The sequence below is a fragment of the Penicillium angulare genome, assembly GCF_028827245.1.
Source record: "Penicillium angulare strain IBT 27051 chromosome Unknown utg000012l_segment0_segment0, whole genome shotgun sequence".
NCBI lineage: Eukaryota > Fungi > Ascomycota > Eurotiomycetes > Eurotiales > Aspergillaceae > Penicillium > Penicillium angulare.
This window is the reverse complement of record NW_026623171.1, coordinates 314,963-341,498: the sequence shown is the minus strand read 5'-3', so window position 1 is coordinate 341,498 and position 26,536 is coordinate 314,963. Positions and strand designations below refer to the sequence as shown.

Here is a 26,536-nt window from a genome sequence, read left to right as displayed (position 1 = left end):
CAGGTTCAGAGGGGGTGGACAGAGTACTGTGGTTGTCGGGGATCCGATACTTACCAGGCGAGAGGATGTGTTGTCAAGATACTGAATCGAATGATCTTAATCAAGCTGAGATGGCTGGGTACTTGAGACTGAAAATTAGCGAAATCTCCCAAGGCTGTTGGTGGTGGCTCAGGGAAAGACGCAAGCAGGGAGATCATTCAAGATGAGTAGAACATTGAAAGGATCTTGACGGGGGTTCACACGTACAATAAGCACCACAGGGCTCACTGGGCTCACTGGTATGTGCGTGGTTCTGTGGTTGAGTGACACACAATGGGAGAGAGAAAGAGAGAGGGAAAGAAAGGTGAGGCTGTTGCCAAATACTAGGTCCACGGATACCTAGGGAGTAAACTTTATATTATTTTCCTTTCTTTACTTCGGCAGCGTCCGGGTCAACATCCTCAATGATGCCTCACTGGCGTTCCATGAACAGTAATTTACTGAGCCTCTGTTCCTCTTTCCCTTCCTATGTGCTTGACCAAGAATCAAGACGATGATTGGCATCCGAGAACTGAGAGACCAAGGTTTGCAGTAACTCACCCAAGACAACCAAGCAGTCAAGCACGTCAAACCTAACAAGGAGTCCGCTCGTCTCCGAACTATCGAAGCTATTGTGAGCTTCGGCTGTTAAATCCGTGGCTCTAGATGCCTTTTAAGCTTTCAAGGAGAATCCAACTCTAGTACGAGCACAACACTTCTTCAATATCCCAGCTCTGTTAAGATTGAGGAATTCCTTGTAAACAGCATGACACATGTTTTGAAATCTATCGATTTTTGATTTATATGCTTGTGAGGATCCTTTTATTCTATGTGTTCAAATGACGCGTTCCAGAGACATATCGCGATTAGATTTCGATCCCTCCGTGCAGTCCGCCCAAAACAGCTCGGAGCTCCTGTAAGAACTTACTTACCTCTGTCTCCGTACCAATCGTGATACGCAGACAGCCCTCACATCCATACTCTTTACCACGGAATCGAACCACCACACCGCGTTTCTCTGCCATCGCCTCATATGCCGCCAACGCAACAACATTGCTAGGCTTTCCTTCAACGTCCAACATTTCCACCAACAAGAAGTTCGCATCCTGACCACCCAGAAATCGCCCCACGCCAGGAATCTGTGGCAACTCACGGAGAAGACGATCGCGCTGTGCGATAATCTGCTCCCGGTAGCTGCGCATCACCGCCATGTTGGTTTCGTTCAAAGCGGCTGTAGCAAGGGTACTGGTTGGGCTGGAAATATTATAAGGAGCCTTTAAACTATTCAGGAGCAGAGCAATTTCAGGGCTAGTATATGCCACTCCGAGGCGGATACCTGCCAATCCGAAAGCTTTGCTGAGCGTCTGCATCACTACCAGGTTAGGCCACTCTGTGACCCACTCGGCTAGACTGGACCCCTCTGGGGCGAAATCAATGTATGCTTCGTCGACCACGACCACTCCATTCCATGTCGGGTGCTCTAGAACCTTGCGAATGTCATCTTTGCGGATCATGTTGGCGGTCGGGTTACCTGGGGAGCAAATGTATGCTAACTTTATTGATGGGTCTGCCGATAGAGCCGCGTTGACCTTCTCTGTTTGGAGCTGGAAGCCATTCTCCGCGTCCAGTGGTACTTTCACGATATCAACATCGTTCACCTGGGCGCTGACACTATACATTCCGTAGGTGGGCGGGCAAGTGAGAATTTTATCTTTTCCGGGCCTACAAAAGCATCGTAGCAGTGCGTCAATGGCTTCATCGGATCCAACGCCCACGAAGAGGTTCTCTGGCTTGAGGGTTTTTTGTGTGTGGTGGTGGGTATTGCGGAGGTTGCAGAAAAGTTGCTTGAGCTCGATCTGGTGACTGTAGGGCGAGAATCAGTTAGCTAAGTCTTACTTGGGTGATAGCAGGGATCATGCAATGCAGGAAAAGGAGATTGTGATCACTGACGGGTCGGGGTATCGGTTCAAGCCTAGGAAGTCAATCTCCGGTTTGGAGGCTCCTGTCGCGTTACCGGTGTGGGAGGTCTGAAGGGCGCCCTCGTTGTTTAATGCCAGTCCTGGGCCATAGGCATTTTCGTTGGCGTCAAGGAGGACGTTCGTCCCATCATCTTTGTAGTCACTGATTTATTAGCGCGACATCGGAGAGGGTTTAGCGGGGAGAACATACTCTCTAGCGCAACGGTAAGGCTGCAATTGGAGAATATTTGACCGAGCGCATGTTGATAAATTGAATGGAGAAGTTCTTGATGCCATTGTGAGGGTTGTGGAGGATCTAGCCCAGAGAATAATGCTTGAGTGTTCGAGACACGAAAAATTGGTGGGGTTAACAAGGTTGAGAGCGACCTCGGGACTTATGTATCTTATCGCGGTGAATGACTCACCTTAACCAGCCTCTACTCAGTGGACCTGGACCTGGACCTGTATATATACGCGGAACATTGGAATTGCAACCTGAGTCATTGTCCTACTAGTAGATATAAAAAAGGAAAACAAAATTTACATTCATAAGAAATCTAAATCATGGCTGATTTTCATGGGCTTCTCAAGTTGCGGAATGCTCGCCCACCCGAGCTCATGAGCGAGACAATAATGAATGACAGGCGATTGATCATATTATTTTGTTACACTTTCACTTTGGTTTACTTCATTTGATTGAGGAAAAGAGCGAAAGTCATCTTGGAAGCAGCCGCTGAACAGCCGGATGAGTCATGTGATCGGCCTTGAGCTTAACCGGCCTGGATTTGGATTTAGACGTCGGCGACAAATCGCGACAAGGCAAATAATCCAATACAAATGAACGGCTACGAATACAGCAGCCTTTAAATTGATTCAGATCGCGATATGAGCAACCCAAGCATAGCAACATCTACACCATTAGATACCACTCAGCCGGAGTATTCCGAAGCCCTTCGCTTCCACCGACAATATAACACCAATGCTACTATATTGTTGGTAGGATTTTTCGGGGCGGGCAAGAAGACGCTTGGAATCATTGCATCCGTGGCCCTGCGAAGACGTCTCATTGAATTCGACTCATTTTTCAAAAAGGAAACCCAGGCCTTACCACAAGAATTCATTGCTTGTCATGGCTTAGCACGATACCGCGAAGTTGAACTAGAGGTATCACGAACGCTTTTGGCCAAAAATGCTACAGGATGCGTTATCGTCGGCTTGGGGGGATCCGCAAGTCATCAATTGCAGGTGTTATTGGGTGAATTTGCTCAAACCCATCCTGTTGTTTACATACGAAGGGATGAAGCAGATCTCCGAAGTTCCATTTCTGCCAGCTTAGAGAAGTTTGAAAAAATATTCGAAGTCGGAAACGCTTTCTTCAAATCATGCTCCAATTTTGACTTTTTCAACCATACTCAAGATCAAACTGATCGGGGGATACCGACCTACCTGAAGCTCAAAGAAACCGAACGTGTATTTGTGGCCTTCTTACGTCGAGTTTTTCAAAAACCCCATCGTGAAGCTTTCTCGGTCAATCCTTTCTCAGCATCAAATACATATGCTTTACAAATCTCCCTTTCTTGGATGAATGAACCCAATCAGGACTTGGAAGCTCTTGAGATTGGGGTTGATGCGATCATATTGGTGATCGAGTCTGGTGAAATTAGCTCAAGCACGATTCAAGCCCAGCTTCTACGCCATATCTCGACCTTGAGGACGTTCTGTCGAGTCCCAATCATCATCGACATTTCAGATGCACCATACGCGCTTTCTACCACCTATTTTCAGATACTGGAAATGATTCTGCGAATGGTCCCCGATGCAATCATGTGTTCACTTAACCATACCACAGATTACATTTCGAAATTTAATCTCTCGAAAGGTGGCACTAAAATCATCGGCACAATACATACGCCGTCACAGTTGGGATCTATTGAGTCAAACCTTGATCCTCCTGCTCTTATCAAGAAAGTGGACCCATTGAAACTGGATGCCCTCCGAATAACTGGAGAGTCGACAGCGCCAAATGACCACGTAGAGGCACTGTCATTCATACGACATATGAGAACGATTTCAAATCTCCCCATAATTGCGTACAATAAAGGGCCACTGGGTCGAGCATCCATATGCCTGAATCCCACTCTGTCACCAGTGTCGTTGAGAAGTACCACTGGAGTCACATTACAAGCGGCGCAGCAAGCACTAAGCGCCTGTTTTCTTCTACGCAAAAAAACTTTCCATATATTTGGACAAGGCGTGAAACATACCTTGTCGCCGGCTATGCATAACATGTGTTACGCTACTAGCGGCTTGCCTCATACATATCACACCTTTCCCACAGAAGACATTACTGACGTGGAAGAGCTATTAACGGATGAAACGCAAGGCGGTATCACCATCTCATTACCATTTAAATCAGCGATTATACCTTATCTGGACTTTGTAAGTTCAGATGCCAGAGATATGAATGCCGTGAATACGGTGGTTCTCGAGCATCAATATCCACCCAGTGGTGGTACGAAAATCGTTCGAAAAGGCTTTAATACCGACTACATTGGAATCAGAGATTGTATCTACAAATATCTTTCTCCCGCAAATGCCGTTCGCGATGGAACCTCGGCCTTAATCATCGGTGCTGGTGGAATGGCCCAGGCCGCAGTTTATGCGTGCCATGAGTTGGGTATACAGCATATTTGCATATACAACCGAACACCGGCCAATGGGGAAAAGCTTGTAGATTATTATCACAAGTGGGCTGAGTCTAGAGGTACCGAATTGCGACTAAAGGTTCTTCGTTCCGTCGAGGATGTCTGGCCAGAGGGCATCCGGCTCCCAACCATAGTTGTTGCATGTATTCCACCATACAAAATGGATGGTGCCGATGAAGGGCCTGTGGTATTCAATATTTCGGAAAATTGGCTTGCAAGTCGGACGGGCGGTGTTTTTGTCGAGGTAAGTGGCTTCCTGTACTTGATGGAGCAATCAATTCGACTAACCCATTTATACAGGTTGCGTATGGTCCATTTAGGACTCCTCTGATGGAACAAATGCTTTCAAGATCTTCGAAGGGATGGGTAATGGTTGATGGATTGAAGGTGCTTCTAGAACAAGGTATCGCTCAGTATGAATTGTTTACCAAGCGACCAGCGCCAATTCATGTTATGCGGCGAGCTATCCAAGAACAGAGTATGAAATATGGATTTATTCATTAATATAATGAGACTTTGTCGCTTTTCTACTTTTGGCAGAGAACCTTGGGGTTATGAAACAGATCGTTATGAACCCTTGCTTGATAGTTTGACATTCAAATGTTGATACACTCGATCCTACCTACATAGCGCCATAGCTCAGGGCCAATATATATCGATTATTAGGACTAAATACTAGTACTGCAGTGCCACCGATGATGTGCGTAGGTAGCAGCAATCGATTTCTATTTGTCTCCGTTCAATATTGGGCATTTTCGAGATACAACAGATCGGAATGAAATCTCTCTCTTTAAGAACTTCGAAGGCGATGCGGCAAGCCCTGAATCCACATACAGTATAAGGTTTACTTATCCCTAAGGATGGTAGATACCGACGGGACAAACAAGGCTTGACATTCCGATCCCTAGAGATGCCGAGGCCGCACGAAGGGGTCCCCCTGTTTTCTTTTTAGCCAAAACAATGAACGCAAGGGGGTTACGCATGAATTATTTCTGATGAGCTTTTCTTCCCATGGCCACTTTGCTTCATGCAGTTACTTATCTTCATTCTGTCACCACTGGCCTCTGACGTACAAGATGTATGGACTCAAACAACTGACCGTGCTGAGCTTCATGCTCCTATCGGTGTCCGCAGTCAAGGATACAAAGCGCACAATGGTGAATATATAACATCATAATGCAATATCAAATAGTTGCTTATACTGACGTGGCTTACAGGTTGGTATCGAAACTGTCGACAACAGCAAGGGTATTGATGTCCCATTGGATGACTGCCACGCAGTAGAGCAAGAGTATGTCGCTATGGAACAATGTTTCTCTTCTCTTTCGAATTTCAAGCGGCAGAGCTGATAGAAACTCGTCTACAGGGAAGTCCTCACCGTGTCAGTGAAAAAGCATTGTCGCGTGTTCACGTAAGTTGCCCAGTTCTCACGCAAGAGCCTCCCGATATTGACGTTAATATTCTGGGATACCGCAGTGGCCCTGATTGCACCGGCCGAAACACGTTGTTGAATCCTGGAGATCATTCAAATAATGATCCAGTTCCCATTGAATCGATTTACTGCCACGCGACACCACCGAGCTAGTGACGCTTTACTGCTGCAAAGTGTTTTGCCGAGCCGATAACCAAATGGACCATATTTGCCATTATACCCTTGAAGCATCTCCAATATATGATCCATTGCTCTATTTCTCGAATGCCATCCTTTATTTCCGTGAACTCGAGTATCGTAATTTGTCCTTCTCGACGAACTATGGATTCAAGTTGTTGAATACTACTAGTGTTATCACCCGCGCCATATGTTGGGGTGCTGGTATTACAGTAAACAAGGGAGTTGGATAAGCGTCTGCGACTCAATTTTCGACCTCAATTGTCGATTTGTGTCTATAGGTACATAGATACCGTATCGTTTGTATGTCAATGACCCTTTCGTCCTGATAGGGAAATTTGTTGTTGTCAATTGATCTGAGCATGGACTATATAGTCACTATCCACGGTTGTTTTAACAAACCACCATCAGAACGTAGATACACAAGGAGGTAGCAGGTGGTCGAGCATTGAATGTAGTATGCTCTATCCGAGTCTACGTGTTCAATTGATAAGAAGATTAATGATTAAAATCGTCCCATGCATAATTTGCAACATCATGTTATTAATGTACCCCCTTTCCCCCCTACCGTACTGAACTTAGTTTTCTTCCCCTCACTCCTATGTAACTTGAACCACCCCGCTCCCCCTTCATACCTCTCACCATGGCAGATTCACAATTTGAAGTGACAGTGATTCCTACCAAAGAAGAATACGGTCGGCTGGTTGATGTCCTCTGGGCTGCCAATTTCAATCCTTACAAGTAAGCCTCCATTGTTTCCTTTTCCCTTTCCTCGTTATATAGGCACATACTACACTGAGTCCGATCACTCCATCATTGCTAATTGTTAACCTCCTCAGTCCTGTCTGGACAGCCGTTCACCCAATCAGTGGCCACACTGCCGAGGACCGTGTACGCGACAAAGCCCTGGACACCGAAATCCGTTGGAATGCTAGCACCAAGAATCCCTTCTCTCATCTAATCTATGTGATCGACAAAGAAACCGGCCGAGTTGCCGGTGGTTGTGAATGGTTTATTTTCCACAAAAACCCGTTCCCCAATGGGCCAGAACCCATTAAGTGTACTTGGTACCCCGAAGGAACCGAACGAGCCGCCTACGCAGAATGCATGCTTAGTCAAGCCTTTTTCCCGCGGCAGTCCTGGCTTCAGCGCCCTCATGCTGGTGTCAATGCTATGGGCGTTCACCCAGATTATCGCCGTCGGGGCGTTGGGCGGCTTCTTATGGAGTGGGGACATGAGAGGATTGATCCGCTGGGCTACGAAAGCTTTATCGAGGGCAGTCCGATTGGGCGCTGGTTATATGAAGAATACGGGTATCAGAGGGTGATGGGTCTACATGTGGATTTCGATAAGCCCAATCCAAGTGATGAATGGCTCAGGTTGATTCATGAATGTAAGCCGCCTGGAATCTTGCTGCTGTGGAGACCACCTCGTGGAGAATGGACTGAGAAGGTGCCGCCTGGCCCGTGGGCCGTTACAGAGGAGACCTTTAAATAGACATGTCTGCACTTTTAGACTTTTAGCAGACCCTTGAATTAATTAACGTTTTGATCATACAATCATTCTTATAATGTTGGTGAGGCCAATCAGGGTTCACTGTTCTGGCTCTGTATCGATATCATTGCGGGATATAGTGATTCGTGATTTCTTGACTTTTTGCTGGTCCACGCACCACATGAAGACTCGACCAGCTCAGTAGTTCATTCGTGTCTCGATGAAAGCGAAATGCATATGAAGTTCGATACATATCATTGATGCACAGGTGATCCCCACGTGCCTGGAGAACACGTGTCTGATCACTCTGAATACCCTCTGGGAGAATAGGAACAGGTGCAGCGTATTGCTCGGCGCTGTTGATTGAAATGTTCGCATCGGATCCAAAATCGAATTTGTGAAATAGGTAGTCGGCCTCATTGGCAGATCCGACTTTCACAAACCATGCGCTCAGTTCAGATGGCGCATTGCTCAATCGCCAAATGTACTTTTTCGACCATGTTGCACTTGCCATTCCTGCTAATGCAGGTGGAAGTGCTGACGAGGTGGGGAATTGACCACTCTCGGTGTACAGCCAATCCTGGACTTCATCGCTGGCAACAAGTTTGGTAAAAGTGGCGGTGCCGAGCAGCTGGCCATTGATCTCGTTCTTGTTTGTGCTGCGGAGGTTGCGGGTTAAGGACCATGTCGGACCACTCAGTAGTTTAAGTAGAATCGCGGGGCTCGGATATGAAGCTGCCATGGTAGCTGAGATCGTGAAAAAGTTGTGGGAGAGAGGCGTGAAAAAGCAGCAAAACTAAACGAGCATAGTGGTCTCTTTCCCCGAATCGCCCGCGGGGCACTGATCAAAAACAACGAACTCGAATATGAAGCAACGGCTTGGCGAAAATGAGATGATGAAGGTGGGCAAACGCGATGGTCTACCCTCTGCAGTCAGTTCCTAACGTGTTTGCAGTTCAATCTGCTCGAGGCGTCTCTGCACAAGGGAAAGTTACAGTTTCAGACTGAGCTGGGGGCTCTAAAGCCTCCAAATGTCTGATTGTCATGGATGACTAATCCCCATGAACACTTCCCCGCGAAAAATATTTAGATTCAATCAAAGCGACGACCACCGGACCAGGTCATTTTGGGGGCGCCAGCCGAAGGACTACACCATGGTTTATTACTTCACCTCAAATGTGGTCAGCCCAGCGGCCTTCATTTACGTTGGCAAGGACAAATTCGAAAGTAGGTTGTATGACCCGGCGCGCTTTAAGAATCTCACAGCCTAACCATCTGGCCAGACGAGGACTTGATTGAGTACGGATTGGACTCTGATGTTTGGTATGTGAATGAAGTTTATTTTCTTGGCTTTTTGAGAGACTAACCAATTATCTTGATAGGGTTCGCCTCCCCCCCGCCCGATGATCAGTATCCTACCTGCAGCGGCTCTAACAGCACCACCAGTTTCACGTCGACAACCTTTCCAGTGCCCACGTGTATGTACGCCTCCGGGACGGAGAGACATGGGACAACATTGCGGAGAAGCTCTTGGAGGACTGCGCTCAGTTGACCAAAGCCAATTCCATTGAAGGTTAGAGCCTACTCTCTTTTCTTATCGACCATAATCCTCTGCTACTGCTTCACGGGGACTGATTACATTTCAATCCAGGAAACAAGAAGGATAATATAACTATCATATATACCCCGTGGTCGAACCTCAAAAAGGACGGCTCTATGGCGACAGGACAGGTCTCTTTCCATAACCACAAACTTGTCCGCAAGGTCCTAGTACGAGAACGCGACAACCCTACCGTCAACCGGCTGAACAAGACCCGTGTCGAGAAAACCCCCGACCTACGAGCGGAGAAGGAGGAATTCCTCAAGACGAAGCGTAACAGCGAACGGAAAACTCGGGACCAGCTCAAAGAAAAGGAAAAGCGGGAGAAGCGGGAGCGAGAACAACTCAAGTGGCAGAAGGACCATGCGTACGACGATATGTTCAGTGAGGAGAATATGGAAGCGAGCAATAATCAAGATCGGGATGCTGATTTCCTAGACGATTTCATGTGAGATATGTGACCTTGAGGTCCTCAAATTATCAATGGATATGACTATATGAACTGCTGGGGGAGGATGGCAAGGAACGAGGGCTCAACTACTATTGAGGAAATGAGAATATTTGTAGATATACCTGCAGGGGGTAGAATAAAGTAACCCCGGAAAAATATTGCTTGGCTGGACATAGCGCCCGCCTCAGTCGTGAGGTTGACTTGAGTGAACTAAGCTTGATGATACAACTGGAAAGATCTGCATATAGTGCGAAGTGGAATTCATATGTAGTAGAGAGAAATATTTCTCCAGGTTTACTCTTTGAAAGGTTTACTCTTTCAAGACAGGCACATGCCCTGTCAGGTTTTCTGAAGGGCTCTTCATTGCTCTACACAGCCAAGCTGGAATCAAAACGATTCATCCCCGCAAGTGGTGACACACAATTTAATCCTGTTCACTGGTTTAACTTGGTCTAGATCTCGTATCGAGGCATCGAATGTGGGGCTAAGGACTTTACCCGTGTAGGGGAGTATTTCCCCAAGAGTCATTCTGCATAGCACGATGTCCTCTCTATTATGACATTTCCCCCAATATCGTCCCCAAACCTAATGGTTGAGACGTTTAAGCTATACATTCACCAAGTCTGAATTCGAGCGGTAGTTATTGACGCCGCCGCGTAACCTACCACCTAGGCAACATTAAATATATGCCGAGTCTGATTTAATACCTTCGGTAACCTACCTACAATTCAATGACGTCAGACTAGTCATCCCAATCCTTGACCCGAGCCTCGACGCGAAGTAAGTGTGAAGCCTAGCTTGACTGAATATGGAGGGGCAGGGAGAGGCCTGTTAGGTGGCATAAATAGTTCTATTAAAGCCTCTGGGTAGTATCCCTATTGCAAATTTCTCCTCACGTCGCAAAACACGCATCTAAACGTTCCCTCTGGTTGACACATCCATACTACACACAATGGCGCCCTCTACCAACGCTACCGATGCCGTTAAGGCTGAAACCCCTGCTCCCTACCTTAGCACCATGCCAGACAACGACTTTAGCTGGCAAATTACCCTTAACCAGAAAGTGGTTGCTATCACTGGTGCCAACCGGGGCATCGGTCTCGGTATTGCGGAGGTCTGTCTGGCCAACACAGCCAAGGCTGTCTATTCTCTTGATATGATGGAACCCGGCGAGGATTTTGCAGGTCTTCAGAAGCGTTATCCCAACTTCAAGTATATTCAGACCGATGTGACATCCGAGGAAAGTATCGAGAAGGCTATCAATCAGGTTGTTGAGGAGACCGGTCGTATCGATGGTATTGTTGCCAATGCCGGTATGACCAAACATCAACCTGCTCTGAACTTTGATCGTACTGAGCTGGACAAGTTGTTCAACCTTAATGTAAGTATCTTAGAGATTTTCCCTCTTCTTTTCGGTCTCTGTTGTTATTTTCGCTATTATTCTCCTCCTTACATGATTCAAATTACATTCCACTGACCAACTCAGGTTTATGGAGCCTATTTCTGTGCTCAGATTGCTGCTCGCAAGTTCATCGAACTCGGTATCAAGGGCTCGATCGTCATGACTTCTAGCATGACCTCCTATCGTCCTAACCGTGCCGCGCCCTCAGCTCCTTATGGCGCAACCAAAGCTGCCGGTAAGCTCCTAAGATAACTTTTACTACAATACTCAATCTAATAAATGTTCATTCGGCAGTCCGTAACATGTGCCATACCCTCGCTATGGAATGGAGCAAGCATGGTATCCGTGTTAACAGCATCTCACCCGGTTTCGTGCGCACTGCGATGACATACTACGTCGAGACTGCGCCTGATTGGGATCTCAAAATGCAGTACTATGGTGGTATGCCTCGTCTGGCTGACCCACGTGAGTTGGGTGGTGCATATGTCTACCTCCTCAGTGACTCGAGCTCATACACAAGCGGCATTGACATTCCCATTGCGGGTATTGTGGGTGCATGGTAAACTGTTGTATGCATTAAAGAAGCTTCCATTTGCTGGCGTTATATTTTGATTGGGTGTTATCATAGATATACATACCCATATTCGTTCAAAAATGGACATGTGTATGTTCAACAAGCTGATTAAGCTTTGTATACCAAATATTACATTATCCTGGATCATCCTGGGGGTGGAGAAGGTGCCTTGGTTCCTGGGACGCGAAGAGCCTCATAGGGGCAAGAAATCCCGAGGTAGCTATGAGTAATCTTGTACCTGAAAATGTTCCTACATACACTGGAAATCCATATTCGGCCGACTCGGCTGTAAATCGAACCAGGCGAACCCGCCGCGGGGATGATCCACCATCGGCGTTGCCCGAGGAAATCCGCCCCCTTCCCTCCGCAGGCTTCCCGAAATCAGATCTTAACTCTTCAACTCATTTTCCCATCGTCTTTTCATACGTACGCGACTCGAAATACTCGGATTTTATTATGGCAAAGAAAAAAGTTACAGTGCCTAAAGGGCCTGAAAAGTATAACGTTGGCTGGAGACGAGTGGTCCGCAATTTCAGCCCATCGTACGTAAACCCTACATGACCCATACACTGCCAGATCCACTCAACAGAAATATAGGTGGTTCGCCATGACAATGGGCACGGGGATTGTCTCTGTATTGTTCAATTCAGTTCCATTCCAGTCTCCTGTTCTCTACTACATATCTATTGTGTTTTTTGTACTGAATGTGATTATCTTTACTCTTGCCTTCATCACCTCTGTGTTGCGATATGTCCTATATCCGGAAATTTGGAAGGTCATGATCCAAGACCCAACAAATTCTTTATTTCTAGCAACCATACCCATGGGTTTCGCTACATTAATTGAGATGTGGGTTTTCGTTTGTGTTCCCCGCTGGGGGCCTTGGGCAACATCTTTGGCATGGGCTTTATGGATTGTCGATGTCATCGCTGCAGCTTCAGTGACATTGTCCCTATCATTCATCCTGTGGGCTACATTGATCTAGAACCTACCGTCATCTTCTAAGCTGATTGAACAATTTTAGGATGTCGCAAAGATATATCACTTCTTTGGATCGGATCACAGCGCTTCAACTGCTTCCTATAGCTGCAACTATTGTTGCAGCAGGGGCGGGCGCGGAGGTTGCGAATATTCTACCGGATAGGATTCATGCGTTGGGAACCCTCCTTGCTTCTTTTGTTCTCTGGGGAATGGGGACTCCGTTGGCACTTGCAGTACTTGTCATGTATTACCAGCGACTGGCAGTGCATAAGTTGCCTCCGCGGGAAGCGATCGTGAGCTGTTTTCTACCGCTAGGCCCATTAGGATTTGGCGGCTTCGGGTAAGAGACATCTCAAATGATTTATACCCTCTCACCTGATATCGCCCTAAAAGCAAATGAGCACATACTGATTGTTTCCAGTATAATTTATATCGGAAAAGTTGCACGGCAACTTTTAGATGGCTCGGATATACTGGACCCTATTGCAGGGTCCATGATGTATGTCCTGGGGGTTTTGATATCCTTGCTCATGTGGAGCTTTGGGTTGATTTGGCTTGTCTTTGCCTTTGCGACTGTTATCTATAGCTCCCCATTTCCCTTTAATATGGGCTGGTGGGGCTTTACTTTTCCGCTTGGAGTATATGCAGCGAATACAATGGAGTTAGGAAAGGAACTTGATCTTATGTTTTTCAAAGTATTTGGCACGGTATGAGCTCATCTCCCCTTTCATCTATTCTAGCGAAACGTTTCTAACATGGGTGGGTTTTCTCTCTCTCTCAGATTCTAAGTGGTGCTGTCTTACTATTATGGGCGTTGGTTGTTTCCCACACAGCTCTAGGTGCGTGGCGGGGGAATCTGTTTTATGCGCCTTGTCTGCAAAATCTTTCTTTGAAAGAAGATGAAACATCCGAGGCAGATCGTCTTCGGGCTTAGCGGAGGAAAATCGAAAGGTTGTTCTCAGTGTATATAGATTTGTAATTGTCAATATCCAAAGACTCCAAATCAAAGTAATGTTTGTTCTCTATGCTGAGAATGTCTTATACAATACTCATTGTAGCTTAATATGAAAACTCAGCCCTGGGGTTTAAAGAAATCAATCTTGAGATAGCCTTATCGAATACTATGTAGCCTTTAATTAATTTGCCCCCGCTTTGCATCGTATTGTACATGGTTGCTTGATCCACACGCTGTTCTACCCGTTCTTCCCGCAAGTTAGTGCCCCTTTGTGGGAAAGAATTGAAAGGGAGAAAAAAAAACACGTTCCTGCCCCACCAAAGAAAGGTGCAATGTAACTACACCTTTTCTATCCTCTAAAACTCTCTTTGACTTAGTTAGTAGACCTCATTATGTATGAGGTAGTATAAATATGTGGGAGGGAAAAAGATATAGCCAATACAGTATCACAAAGCTTCGTCGTCAAATTCCCGGCGAGATAGCTGATTGGCAACTCTATAAATGTCTGACGATTGGATAATGTACAGTTTACAGGTTTCTCTCGGGTCTACACGATTAGAATCGGTGACTCCAAGGCCGGCTTCTACTGGTAACCTTGAATTTTGGCAGAGATGCCGATCCGGTATCCCAGAAAAAGCTTGGCCTAAAGCTTGGCGGCCCACTGATTGGTCCCACTAGTTGAATTATGAAGGTACATAGCCGATCTCCACAATAAAGGTTTACGACGCTAGCGCCGAGGATTACGCATGCTCAGACACTATATTTATCCCCATGGCGCGAAATGGCACATCCACTCCTGTTTTTCGCTCTTGCAAAGGGAAATTCTCCATTCGACTGCTTGAGAACCCCCCCCCCCCCTTTCCCTGCTCTCAACACAGGACAAATCAAATCAAAAAAAAGAGGAAGTACGACAAGCGTCATAAGGCTATCGATATCCGATTCTGCCCAGGTGATCGGCCAACTGCTTGTAGTATTCTGGGGCGCTGGGAAATTTCATCGACTCCAAAATGCATATGTCGGGATCTTGGACCCTTTTGAGGGGCCTTTTGATCCCCCTTCTTTTCTCTGGATCGATATCTGCTATTGAATTAGATATCACTGATGAACGTGTGTTGATCTTCCCCCCTCCCATGTGAACTTGATGTCACTTTCCTGATATTGACGACCTTGCAATCCTTGAATAGAGTCGATCAAAGATGCCGCCAGCACTACAACTTACGCTATGATGACCTACTACCATGGCAATGAAACAGGCCATATCCCCGGTTCCTTTCCTACAAAATGGTGGGAGGGTTCAGCTCTCTTCCTAGCCCTCCTACAGTATTGGCATTTTACAGGGGACACAACTTACAATGATGAACTTCGGGTCGGTTTGGAATGGCAGGCTGGTGACAACGATTATTTGCCGACCAATTACAGCTCCTGGATTGTGAGATTCAAAATGACCTACTCAATTTCGCTCTGCGTACTAACTATTGGACAAAGGGAAATGATGACCAGATGTTTTGGGGCCTAGCCGCCATGACCGCAGCCGAGCTGAAATTCGCCGATGCCCCCAATATTGGATCCGGATACTCATGGCTTTCCCTCGCACAGGGTGTCTATAACTATCAAATCAAAGAATGGGATACAACTAGTTGTGATGGTGGTCTTAGGTGGCAGATTTGGACTTACGAATCTGGCTACGATATGAAAAACTCCATCTCCAATGGTGGACTGTTCCAATTAGCGGCTCGCCTTGCACGCTATACGAACACGGCATCATATGCCACTTGGGCCGAGAAGATCTGGGATTGGTCCGTATCCTCGCCCTTGCTCAGTAACACAACCTGGAATGTGGCCGATTCTACCGACACTACGAACAATTGTAAAACCCAGGGTGATGATCAATGGTCATACAATTACGGTACATATATGATGGGCGCTGCTTATATGTACAACTATGTGAGTTGCATCCTAACTTTGAACGAATATATTCGCAGGTTGATTTGTCTTCAATAACTAATATGAATTACCTAGACCAATGGCAGCACAGTCTGGCTCGAGGCCGTCAACGGTTTATTGAACAAGACCTTCGACCACTTTCTCACTGACGACATCTTGGAGGAAAAGTTATGTGAGCCAAGTGCAAGCTGCAACGACAATGAAATCCTATTCAAAGGACTCGTATCATCTTGGCTGTCCTTCACAGCTCTCTTGGTTCCATCGACCTATGATACGATCTTACCCGTCCTTCAAACCTCTGCCCAGGCAGCTGCTAAATCCTGTACGGGCCTCAACAACAATACATGCGGAGTGACTTGGTATAAGTCGGAGTATGATGGCTTGATTGGCATGGAAGAACAGATAAGCGCTACGAATATTTTCGTGGCTAACATGATCGCCTTTGACCGTTCAGCGCCAGTCACTTCCACCACGGGCGGTAACAGTACAAGCAATCCTACCGCTGGTGAAAATGACACGAGTGCAAGCACTTCCACTGATTCAGCCATAACAACGGGAGATAGAGCCGGGGCTGGAATATTGACGGCAATCTTCGTCGCGGGCTGGGTGGCCATCATGGGGTGGACTGTTCTCGGTGGTTAAGTGAATGTTAAGATATTATAAATTTGCACATAGTCATATTCGGAGTTGAAAGGTCTCAACGGAGCAGGCATATTATAATTGAGTTTCGATTAGGTTAGGCGTATATTGGTGGTATATTTTTCATCATTATGTTCATCAAGTTGTCATTTTCATCATTGCTCTTTCCAAGATTACATTAGTGAGCTGGATCACATCGCGTTGGCGTTCATGTCGACTAAGGTCCAGTATTAGTTGATTGCAGAACCAGCGGCTCAACAGGCCATTGACTGTGGTGATCTACCAATCAATTTTCGATTTTCGGCACGGGCCTTTGAGTGGAATTTGTCACAGGCATCTCTTCCCTTGAATTCGAGGGCGATGCAAGCTGCATGGAAAGTCAGCCCTGAAGTACTTCGGTGTAGCATATTATGAGAAGTTCATTGCCGTACCATATTAGGCTTCGCTGGATCAAGACCGCGTTTAGCAGCCAATTCTTGTGCAGCGACACGCTTCAATGTAATGGCAGATTCCTCATCAAGTGCTATTTGGTCTTCCTCTCTTTTCAAAGATGCCATTGATGAATCGCCAACGCCATGCATGACTTGCTGATCCGCATCTATTAGTGATTTCGTTGAGGGACGCCTTCTTTGTTTCTCGTTCTTTTTCTTCCGGTTTGACCTTTTCGAAGACGTATCTCCCAAACTGGACGTACTGGAAGTAGATATCACTATTTCGGACTTTGATGCTTGATCATCTGATTCCAGACCTGTTTCACGACGTCCAAAGGCAAAGGCAAATTCATCATCCAGTGGAACTGCGTCTTCTTCATCGCTTGGAAATAAATCCCCACGTGAGCTAAAGGAGTTGGAGGTACCACGCGACGACTCTGTCCCACTTCGATTCCTTTTATTACCGTACGGTACCCGCCCCCCATCTTCCTCGGTATCTTCCATCAAGGGCTCATCTTCATGTGCATAGCGTCGAGAGCCACCCGGATGATCCTGTAAGTCCGCTGCCGATGGACGATATTTAACTCCCTTGGCACCAAATCTCCAGGGAAAGCGCTCTAGGAACCCAATCAAGGCTGAACTTGGAATAACCGTAGGGTCTCTCTGATCATCCGGGAGATGGACTGTATTCCTCCTTGTGTAACGTGTTGTACCATAACTCATACTTCGCGGGCGCCGTGGTTGGTCGGTGGAGCGAGTCAAGCCACTTCCAGCGAGAAGACGGTCTAGTTCACCGGTGCCCCATCCTACTAAGGTATCTTCTTCTTGGGTGTTATCCCAGTCATCGTAGAAATCGAAGTTGGCCTCGGCATGTCCCTGGCGCCGGCGCCGGAGCCGATCGTCGCGATTTGAGATACAAGGCGCCGTGCATGCGCTGATACAGGTTGCAATGTTGGATAGACAGGGGGAAATGTAATTCTGCGAAAAGGCGTATAGTCCTTCCTGGGCGGACTCATTGGCCGATTCGATATTATGAGATATCTGATTTATACGTTGTCGGATACGCGGATCGCGCGGGCGCATCATCTTGCGATATGAACAAGGCCAAGGGAAAGTCGAACTGCGACGGGGGTCACTTCATGGCAGGGTTAATAAGCTTGGGAATGTCCAGGTTGCGCCAGAGAAGCGACGATGTCATCTGGTTAGTCGTTAGTCAGCCCAAGGCACGTGAAGCAATCTGGGGTAGAACCTTAAAAGAGAGAGGACAACAAAAAGAAAAGATAAATGTATAAAAGGCACTCGAGTTCACAAGATAAGATTACTAGTTCCTTATAATAATAAATAACTTAATAGCTATATCTTTGATAAGATTTACAGTAGTATAAGTTTATCTCTTATTTATTGATGTATAGTGATCTATAGAGGTTCTGAAACCAACTATCGGTTTCAGCAAGTAGCATCAAATTATTATCTCGTAAATCTGTAACTGTTCTACGACAAGTTTATTTCAGAAAATAAAAAAATAAGACATTGCAAGCGACGCGATTCGAACGCGCGATCTGAAACAGAAGTGGTGGAAAGTCGGAACTTAAGACCACCGCCTTAACCCCTCGGCCACACTTGCTGAAGGCAATAGAGATTTAGCCGACTAGCTTTCTTCCCTGTATCAACTCATCCAGACCACAATCGCTCTCACCCATTCAAGCTCTTATCTTTATGTTAACCTTGGAATCGTTCCGCACAGAGGATTGTCAAAGTTTTTTACTTTTTTTTATTAGTAGTCAACTTGTCCTCCATTTCTATATGTGCGGTGCCATCGCGAGCATCCCGTTTTCAAAAATTCGATTGACCGCCTTTGCACGCTTGTCCAAAGACTTATCCTGGGAAAGGAAATATTGAAACCTCTTGCACATCTCTATGAAAATGCTCTAATGAGACTCGTACATGTTCCAACCCTGGTTCATGGCGCCTAAAATGTCTGAACGATCAGCTTCGCCTGATCAGCCCGACCAATCCGACCAGTTTGACCAGGATATTCTGTCTGACTTGTCCATTCCACCATTTTCACTACCTTTCCCTCAATGGCTGCAGACGCCCAGCCCTCGAATAGCTCATTATGAACGGCAGAAACGAAAAAGAGTTGATTTGACTGATACAGAAGGGGACGGAGGAACAACGACTGACGCTGCATCAGTGACGTACGTCAGGTCTGATAGCGAAGCTCCTACCCTCACACCCAACGAAGCTCACCAATACCGAGTTGCCGGTCTTTCAGTCGATGAGCAGTTACCAAAGGGCAAAAAATATCCCCATGGACCTGCTGCGGTATCATCTGGTGAAGATAAGGACCCTGAGCTGCGTTTGAAAGATTTGTCACCGTGGTCAACTCCCGTCTATTACCCTCAGAACTCTCTAAGTAATAGAGACGACCTCCATCTACAGCATTTGGTTGCACTGAACACAGTTCTTCACACCTGCCTGCTAGATGGGGACTTCGCTCGGGCTGGACGAGCTTGGGGCCTCCTACTGCGAGAAGAATTTCAAGGATTACCTTTGGATTTGCACAGCGATTGCCGATGGGGAATTGGAGCGGAGATCCTGCTGCGACGAGGACTCGAGGGTGATATCCCATTCAACAAATTAAATGTGGATGGTCACATGTCTTTACCATTCACCAGAAAGGGGGTCGAGGAAGCAAAAGATTATTACGATAGACTGATTCTGCACCATCCCTACTTACGATTGACCCCGAGCCCCGTCTCTGCTCTCACTCTCTATCCCGTCATGTTCGGGCTGTGGATTTATACCGCTCAAGAGGAAAGCAAGGTTGCAAGATACAACATCGAGAATTGGGAAAATTCCTCTGAAGAAGATTTTGATGAGGAAGATCTTGACTCTGAAACTCGGGAGCTGGATAAAAAGCAGGCTCTTATCGCCTCCGTTCGATCTCAGGAACTGCAACAAGCACAGAAGATAGCAATACGTATGGACTCTATCGTTAGATCGCCCCCATACTCAGATTCGCCAGAAATACTTCAATTGCGGGGCATGGTATCGTTATGGATTGGTGATCTGCTGATTTCTTCTTCGGATATGCCTCTCGCCTCTGAAGGCAACATGAACGAAATGCATATGAATTCTCCAAACAGCCCATATGGAACATCGGATGTGCAAAGGCTTGCAATGGACAGAAGACGATTGGAAGTGGACAAGTCGAAGCAATTCTTTCAGCAGGCCAATGAACATAGGAAGGGAGTCGCACAAACTCTGAAAAACCTTCATTTTGGGGGAGAATCATCACCCACATGGATTGATCTGGAGGAATCTTCTTGAAGATCTAGTGATTCATTTCTCTCTCTTTGTGTTTTCTATCTGAAGCGTCCTCGTTCATGTGTGTATCTATATTTACCTGTTTAATATGAGCGAATTTGCCAACCCTCACCGCCCAAAACCTGAAGTACAAACGAGACAAACTAGACAAACAATATCATCAGTCGAAGGTGGAGTTACTGTAGGTACCGTTCCTATCAGGTGCTAGTACACACCCGTGGACCCCGATCAGCCCCCGGCCCGCATCATCTCCTCATGTCCCCAACACTCACAGCTCATCAACCGCTTGAGGGATCTGAGAGTCCACACCTCTACGTACATATTCACACCTCACTTTACCACTTGCTTTGCCTAGTGGCGCTTAGCCATTAGATATTATCCACCGGTCGCCCGTTTCTTCGCTCCTGAAAGAACCCTTACGTCACTGGTTTGTTCCCTCGCTCTCTAGATCCCACCATACACCCACCATTGAGAAGAAGCTCACTAACGCGTTTATATTGACTAGGGGAACGGGGCAACCTTGAGCTAGTTTCTTTTGCTGGTCATTTCCGTTCTGCCCCCGTACACTGGCCGGGCTGGTCCCGAGTTTACGACTGCTATTCTTTCCGCCCGACCGAGCACATCTGCATCAACACAAGCTTCTTCTGAATCGAATCTACACGCATCGCCCCTGTTATGTTTTACCTACGCTCACAACCCTGGGACTGGCTGTCTGGAATAACCAGTTTGACCACTTTTATATTGTTAGCTGTGCTGTTTCCTGAACCGGGGTCGGCCAGTTCCCATCCCCAGGCTCCTCTTTTGCCGCCGCAGAGACCATTAGAAGATTTAAGCCCTATTCCAAGTAGCCACGAGTTTACCTTGCGCCACATATTCCATCGTGACACATCCAAGGACGGTGAGATCCACGCCAGATTAGATGTACGCCCTGGCACCCACTTGGTGGCTCTTTCGGACGATGGCTACCAGGAGGAATATATCACAGCATCGAATCCCTTGATCGCGTTATCAAGTCCTCTTGATATACAACGCATGGCCGATCGTCGCGTATCAGCAATGGAGGACCGCCTAGCAGCAGCACGGCTCTCCGGAACTATGGTAGCCTCGTCGCCGCTGGAATGGGTATTGGACACGCTCCCCGGCCCAAATATCAGCAACAAGGAGACGGTATTAACCCTTGCCAGAATGACTGCAAATGACTATATTGCGGAGCCTGGTACCGAAGACTGGCAGATTATTCATGGCGGCTTCAACTATTCAAATAGTTTTGGATGGAATGGAGATGGGCTAAGGGGTCATATTTACTCCGATCAAACAAATAAAACAATTGTTATTTCGCTGAAAGGGACCTCACCAGCGCTTTTCGATGGTGCAGGTACCACTACGAATGACAAGAATAATGACAACCTTTTTTTCAGCTGTTGTTGCGGCCAAGGAGGTTCTTACTTGTGGAGACAAGTCTGTGATTGTCAAAATACGACGTACACAGCGAATTTGACTTGCATTGTCGAAGCCATGAACGATGAGAACCGGTATTACAAGGCCGCAATCGATCTTTATTCCAACGTGACTGCAATCTATCCCAAATCCAACATTTGGTTGACTGGCCATTCTCTGGGAGGTGCTATGACTAGCTTGTTGGGCTTGACCTTTGGGCTCCCCGTCGTAACCTTTGAGGCTATCCCTGAGGCTCTTCCAGCGGCTCGCCTGGGTCTCCCGACCCCACCCGGTGAAGATCCACGGTTCCCACAGAATCGGCGATACACGGGGGCCTATCATTTCGGACATACAGCAGATCCGGTGTACATGGGAACATGTAATGGGATAAATTCTGTCTGCACATGGGGCGGATATGCAATGGAGTCTGCTTGTCACACTGGCCAGATGTGTACATACGATACAGTGGCTGATAAGGGTTGGCGCGTCGGCATTGGCACCCACAAGATCAAAAGTGTCATTTCAGATGTTTTAGAAGCCTATGACGATGTTCCAGGGTGCGCACCGGAAGAGGAATGTTATGACTGCGTGCTCTGGAAATTCTTCCGCAGCAATGGTTCTGAAAATACACCGACCACGACTGCAACGACCACATTACCTACATTTACCCGGACAGCGACCTGCGAAACCCCCGGCTGGTGGGGCTGTCTTGATGAGACAACCTCCACTACTACGAGCGCTACCACTACTACTACTTCGACTTCGACCTGTAAAACACCAGGCTGGTTCGGGTGCAACGACCCAACTACCACTACTGCAGCCACCACGTCATCATCCACGTCCACTGCCACTGCCACTACCACATCATCTACATGCAAAACTCCAGGTTGGTTTGGATGTAAAGACCCGACTACAACCATGCCACCAGCGACTCCGGGGCCTACTGCCATGCCAACAAATCCGGCTGTAACTTCAACAAGCTGCCATGATCCTGGGTGGTTTGGGTGTCATGATCCTACATTGACAACCACGACCGCCACTGGCTCAACGCCGGCATCCTCTACCTGCAGCACTCCAGGAGTTTTCTGGGGGTGTTGGGACAAGTCCACTAGCACCCTTACTATTACGTCGACCTCTACGATAATACCCTCTTCTACATCATCCCCTGCCCCTGATACATGCACTCATAGAATATTCTTTGGCTTGATCTGCCTTGACTAGTGAAATACCGAGATCTATAAACACCATCATGTAGGACGAAATTTCGGCTTATTCATTTAGGGGTTTTTCTTGCTCTTGGGAAACATTGAACTACAATATACAGGATATACGATTGAATGATACATTAGCGGGTTCCTCTTTTCCCTACGTTTCCCCTGCTTGTACCGCTTTTTATATCGTAGCTTATTGCTTTGTGGCAATGACTTTCTACTCTCGACTGATGGTAACTTCAAGTTGTAACTTGAATTAGAACGCAATTGAAACGCATATTACCTTTATATGTACCTAGGAGGCTGTACAGCACGCCCTAGTGTGAGGGGCTAAAATGTGAGGGACATGTTCATGGCCTAAGACCCGAGGGAGTTGCCGCCTTACCCGTTCAAAAGATGCATTGACAATATGTTAAAATGCTCTTGGTATTTACTGCATGATAAATCATTGTTCATGAGTCAATATAGATCTCGCATCTCACCAGGGGTGTAAGGGACTTCGGGCTTTCAGGCCAATTCGCATACACGCGCCAAGCCTATAGCTTAAACTTCGAGCCAAAATTGAATGCATAATTTTGACAAACTTTATACACTGACATTTACCAAGTACATATATACTGTATGTATTATAGTACGTATGTGTGCATATGTTGAGGGCGTCAAAATAACCTTTCTCGCTCTTCTCTGGCCCCCCTCATATATAAGAACTTATCGTGGTAAGGCATATGCGCCTTTGTTTCTAGTGGTTTGAAAATAACATAAACTAGGTAAGCACAGACAGTTGATTGCGTATTGGACTCCCGAGCGCCCCCAAATTATTCATGGCCATTTGGACCCAGACTTGTTAATTACGTCCAGACTGTCTAATTCTTTATTAGTTTTTTAACGCCCCTTCGAGTGTCTTTTTTGCTTTTCTATGTTTGTCTCTCGCTTCCAAACACAACAAAGGCCAATCTTTCGCCATGTCGTCCCAAGGTTTGATGCCAAACAAATCAGTCATAATCATGAGGTCTACGTGATTGTCGTATCGATATTCACTTTCTTGGCCACCCTTGCGATCGGATTGCGATTAGTCTCGCGACTTCTCACTTTTGCGGTGAAATGGGATGATTGGGCCTGCCTTGGCGCGCTGGCATTCTCATATGGATGCCTTATAGCCTCGGTCCTCGATGCCACTGTTGGCCGTGGTGGATATAATATTGATTTATACAGTATGACGACATTGGCAAAGTTCCTTCAAGTATGGTTCCCCCGAACCCTTTAATTCGTTCTAATTTCCCGGGAAAACATTGATTTCTGTAAGAACAATGATTGAACGGCGTTAATATCAACTAGATCACTCTGGCCGGTGACATGCTATACATTGCGAGCGTCACATTTTCAAAAGTATCTATGCGTCTATTTTACCAACGTATTTTCAAAATCCAAAAGCTATTTCGCATTGCGTCTTGGGTTGTGGGCTTCTTGATCTTCGATTTCTTCGTGATCGGTGAATGTGGGTTAATGTTCGCCAACAACCCAATCGACGGACAATGGAAAGTATGGATACCATCTACAAGTATTGATGTAGTGCCATTCTGGGGTTTCCTTCGGAGTGCTCGATATTGTGTTGGACTTGATTCTTCTCTGTCTCCCGCAACCGCTCGTATGGAAGCTTAAAATGAGTTCCCAACAGAGGTTACTCCTGTCTGGAGTATTTTGTCTTGGAGGGTTGTAAGTTCGCATAACTGTCATCTTGCTTTAAAAACTTTACAGGCATTTTTTGGGACTTTACTGACAAAAAATATACAGTGTGTGCATCACGAGCATTGTTCGTCTGATATATCTCTCCCAGATAAACCTAGACAATGCCACAGGTGAGTTCAAGTTGCAACGCTCGCCTTGATCCTATCTATCATATTTTCTGCCGCTAACCATTCAAAGCATCCAAGCTCCCAGCTGGTATTTAGCAAACAGTCGAAGTAAACGTGAGCATTATATGCTCCTGTCTGCCAACATATTCGATATTGCCACGCATCTTCAACATTGGAGCGGTGCAGGCTAGACTCACTGGTCTTTAGGTGCTTGAATGTTTGCGGGGCTGAACATACATAGGTACTGGCATATTTTGGGGGCTATGTATGTTGGAACTCGGAGCGTGCAATGATAGACCCGCAACTGAAACAGCTCATATCAAGATTTTATCCTTGTCATTGACCCCGCAGACAAGGATCTACGTCCCGACTCATTTGGCCAGAGATAGAGATCTGCGATCACTAGTAGCTAGTCGGCCGGGAAGTCATCAAGTAATATGAGGGATTTCTTTCGAGGGCAGAGTATTTCGTAAGAGCCTCCGATGACAGCCGTCTTTGGCTACGCTGCAGGTTTCGCACCTCTTAGTCTTTATGCGCTTTCAAACAAGCCCCCACCAAGCCACCTGTGCTAAGGAGATGCATCTTAGGTACTTACCGCCACTACTTACTACTAATACCTCCCGAGGTCTGCCAGTCTGCATGCATATATATAATCGGCTCCTAGACCATCATCCTTGATCGTTCAGGCTCAATTAACCATTCGTTAACATTGCAAATTTCATTTCTTTCTCGATTTTCAAAATTCGAAGTTTTGTTTACACACTCCCAAGGTTCAAGATGTCGAAGCCAGAATACGTCTTTCCTCGAGACTATCTCGAAATTAACCGGTATTGGTTTCCTCTACAGTCTGAGTATGGGGGAATCTGGAGAGCATATGACTGACATGATGATCTATAAGCTCAACCTTCATCATTATCTTTTGCGCGAGCTGCATGGCTACCTTGTCCACCCTTCAATTCCCACGGGTGACCCCAACCTCAGAGTTGCAGATGTTGGAACTGGCACTGGGTAAGGCTTACTGATAGTGGTCTATGCGAATTTTTGTATTGTTTAGGTACAGACTAGACTAATTTGGGAATCTTTCGATTTTGATAGTATTTGGCTTACAGACATTGCCCACCATTTTCCTTCCAACGTCCGTCTTGACGGATTAGATATATCATTGGAGAGTACGCCCCCAAAGGAATGGCTGCCTCAAAATGGCAATTTTCGGGAATGGAATATCTTGTCTGAGGTCCCGAGCGACCTTGTTGGGGTCTACGATATTGTCAATATCTCATTATTGATGTTTGTCCTCAAGGATGATGAAATAAAGAGTGCACTGGGTAACTTGCTGAAGCTTCTGAGTACGTCATCCAATTTAATATATCTACTCTTTGTGTAACCCGATCTAATTCAAATAATGTTATGTAGAGCCAGGTGGCTACTTACAATGGGCAGAGGTAGATCTCCAATCCTTCCGGATTCGGACGTCCTCTCCTGAAAATAAGACAGAAGCCCTCGCCGATCTTATGAAGCCCAGTCAGCCAAAAGATGCCCGGTCATAAAGCTCTAGTTCAAAAATTCCCCATTCATAGTAGTAACTGCCGGTGTTAGGGTACCACCTGGGCACCTCCAATAAAGTCAGGTAACATGAGATTTACATGTAAAAAACAGTGTTGTTTACGGGTTGGAAATCACTAAATCGTAGGCGGCAGGCTAAGGCTGCTTTCTTCAACGGTCAAGTGTTAAAGCCTCAAACAAACTAGAAATCCTCAATGTTCTCCGCTCTCAGAGAAAAACTGGTACGGTATGGGCTTTTTGTCTCTTCGTACGTATATTATCTCAGCTCACTCTATTTAATCGAAGTCAAAATCCGTGATAATGATTCGTTTTCGTGAAAACACCCTCACACGGCGCGCTAGCATTTTCTCATTTTGAACCTTGTGACTTCACTGTGGTCTG

General features: G+C 46.4%; 11 protein-coding genes across 11 annotated transcripts; 8 read left to right on the top strand and 3 right to left on the bottom strand.

Annotated features, from left to right (window-relative positions):
• Positions 1-884: 884 nt before the first annotated feature.
• On the bottom strand, positions 885-2,273 carry N7478_012757 (histidinol-phosphate transaminase; the record flags this gene model as incomplete). The annotated part of the gene is made up of 3 exons (XM_056928967.1): positions 885-1,881; positions 1,969-2,139; positions 2,188-2,273. 3 exons carry the CDS (start codon positions 2,271-2,273, stop codon positions 885-887), a joined length of 1,254 nt encoding a protein of 417 aa, XP_056772329.1.
• Positions 2,274-2,861: 588 nt separating this feature from the next.
• On the top strand, positions 2,862-5,185 carry N7478_012756 (putative pentafunctional AROM polypeptide; the record flags this gene model as incomplete). The annotated part of the gene is made up of 2 exons (XM_056928966.1): positions 2,862-4,925; positions 4,982-5,185. 2 exons carry the CDS (start codon positions 2,862-2,864, stop codon positions 5,183-5,185), a joined length of 2,268 nt encoding a protein of 755 aa, XP_056772328.1.
• Positions 5,186-6,933: 1,748 nt separating this feature from the next.
• Positions 6,934-7,787, top strand: N7478_012755 (GNAT family N-acetyltransferase; the record flags this gene model as incomplete). The annotated part of the gene is made up of 2 exons (XM_056928965.1): positions 6,934-7,031; positions 7,130-7,787. The coding sequence occupies 2 exons, from the start codon at positions 6,934-6,936 to the stop codon at positions 7,785-7,787; spliced, it is 756 nt and encodes a 251-aa protein (XP_056772327.1).
• Positions 7,788-7,908: 121 nt separating this feature from the next.
• N7478_012754 (uncharacterized protein) lies at positions 7,909-8,526 on the bottom strand (the record flags this gene model as incomplete). The annotated part of the gene is made up of 1 exon (XM_056928964.1): positions 7,909-8,526. The coding sequence occupies one exon, from the start codon at positions 8,524-8,526 to the stop codon at positions 7,909-7,911; it is 618 nt and encodes a 205-aa protein (XP_056772326.1).
• A 412-nt stretch (positions 8,527-8,938) lies between these two features.
• N7478_012753 (CCDC25 family protein) lies at positions 8,939-9,836 on the top strand (the record flags this gene model as incomplete). The annotated part of the gene is made up of 4 exons (XM_056928963.1): positions 8,939-9,011; positions 9,068-9,107; positions 9,254-9,357; positions 9,436-9,836. The coding sequence occupies 4 exons, from the start codon at positions 8,939-8,941 to the stop codon at positions 9,834-9,836; spliced, it is 618 nt and encodes a 205-aa protein (XP_056772325.1).
• Positions 9,837-10,787: 951 nt separating this feature from the next.
• On the top strand, positions 10,788-11,800 carry N7478_012752 (uncharacterized protein; the record flags this gene model as incomplete). The annotated part of the gene is made up of 3 exons (XM_056928962.1): positions 10,788-11,216; positions 11,322-11,472; positions 11,532-11,800. 3 exons carry the CDS (start codon positions 10,788-10,790, stop codon positions 11,798-11,800), a joined length of 849 nt encoding a protein of 282 aa, XP_056772324.1.
• Positions 11,801-14,754: 2,954 nt separating this feature from the next.
• Positions 14,755-16,333, top strand: N7478_012751 (glycoside hydrolase family 76 protein; the record flags this gene model as incomplete). Its single annotated transcript, XM_056928961.1, has 4 exons — positions 14,755-14,854; positions 14,932-15,176; positions 15,233-15,691; positions 15,767-16,333. 4 exons carry the CDS (start codon positions 14,755-14,757, stop codon positions 16,331-16,333), a joined length of 1,371 nt encoding a protein of 456 aa, XP_056772323.1.
• A 416-nt stretch (positions 16,334-16,749) lies between these two features.
• N7478_012750 (uncharacterized protein) lies at positions 16,750-17,847 on the bottom strand (the record flags this gene model as incomplete). Its single annotated transcript, XM_056928960.1, has 1 exon — positions 16,750-17,847. The coding sequence occupies one exon, from the start codon at positions 17,845-17,847 to the stop codon at positions 16,750-16,752; it is 1,098 nt and encodes a 365-aa protein (XP_056772322.1).
• Positions 17,848-18,735: 888 nt separating this feature from the next.
• On the top strand, positions 18,736-20,094 carry N7478_012749 (uncharacterized protein; the record flags this gene model as incomplete). The annotated part of the gene is made up of 1 exon (XM_056928959.1): positions 18,736-20,094. The coding sequence occupies one exon, from the start codon at positions 18,736-18,738 to the stop codon at positions 20,092-20,094; it is 1,359 nt and encodes a 452-aa protein (XP_056772321.1).
• A 672-nt stretch (positions 20,095-20,766) lies between these two features.
• atg15 (triglyceride lipase ATG15) lies at positions 20,767-22,749 on the top strand (the record flags this gene model as incomplete). The annotated part of the gene is made up of 1 exon (XM_056928958.1): positions 20,767-22,749. The coding sequence occupies one exon, from the start codon at positions 20,767-20,769 to the stop codon at positions 22,747-22,749; it is 1,983 nt and encodes a 660-aa protein (XP_056772320.1).
• A 2,696-nt stretch (positions 22,750-25,445) lies between these two features.
• On the top strand, positions 25,446-26,139 carry N7478_012747 (class I SAM-dependent methyltransferase; the record flags this gene model as incomplete). The annotated part of the gene is made up of 3 exons (XM_056928957.1): positions 25,446-25,600; positions 25,688-25,938; positions 26,006-26,139. The coding sequence occupies 3 exons, from the start codon at positions 25,446-25,448 to the stop codon at positions 26,137-26,139; spliced, it is 540 nt and encodes a 179-aa protein (XP_056772319.1).
• Between the last annotated feature and the right edge of the window lie 397 nt (positions 26,140-26,536).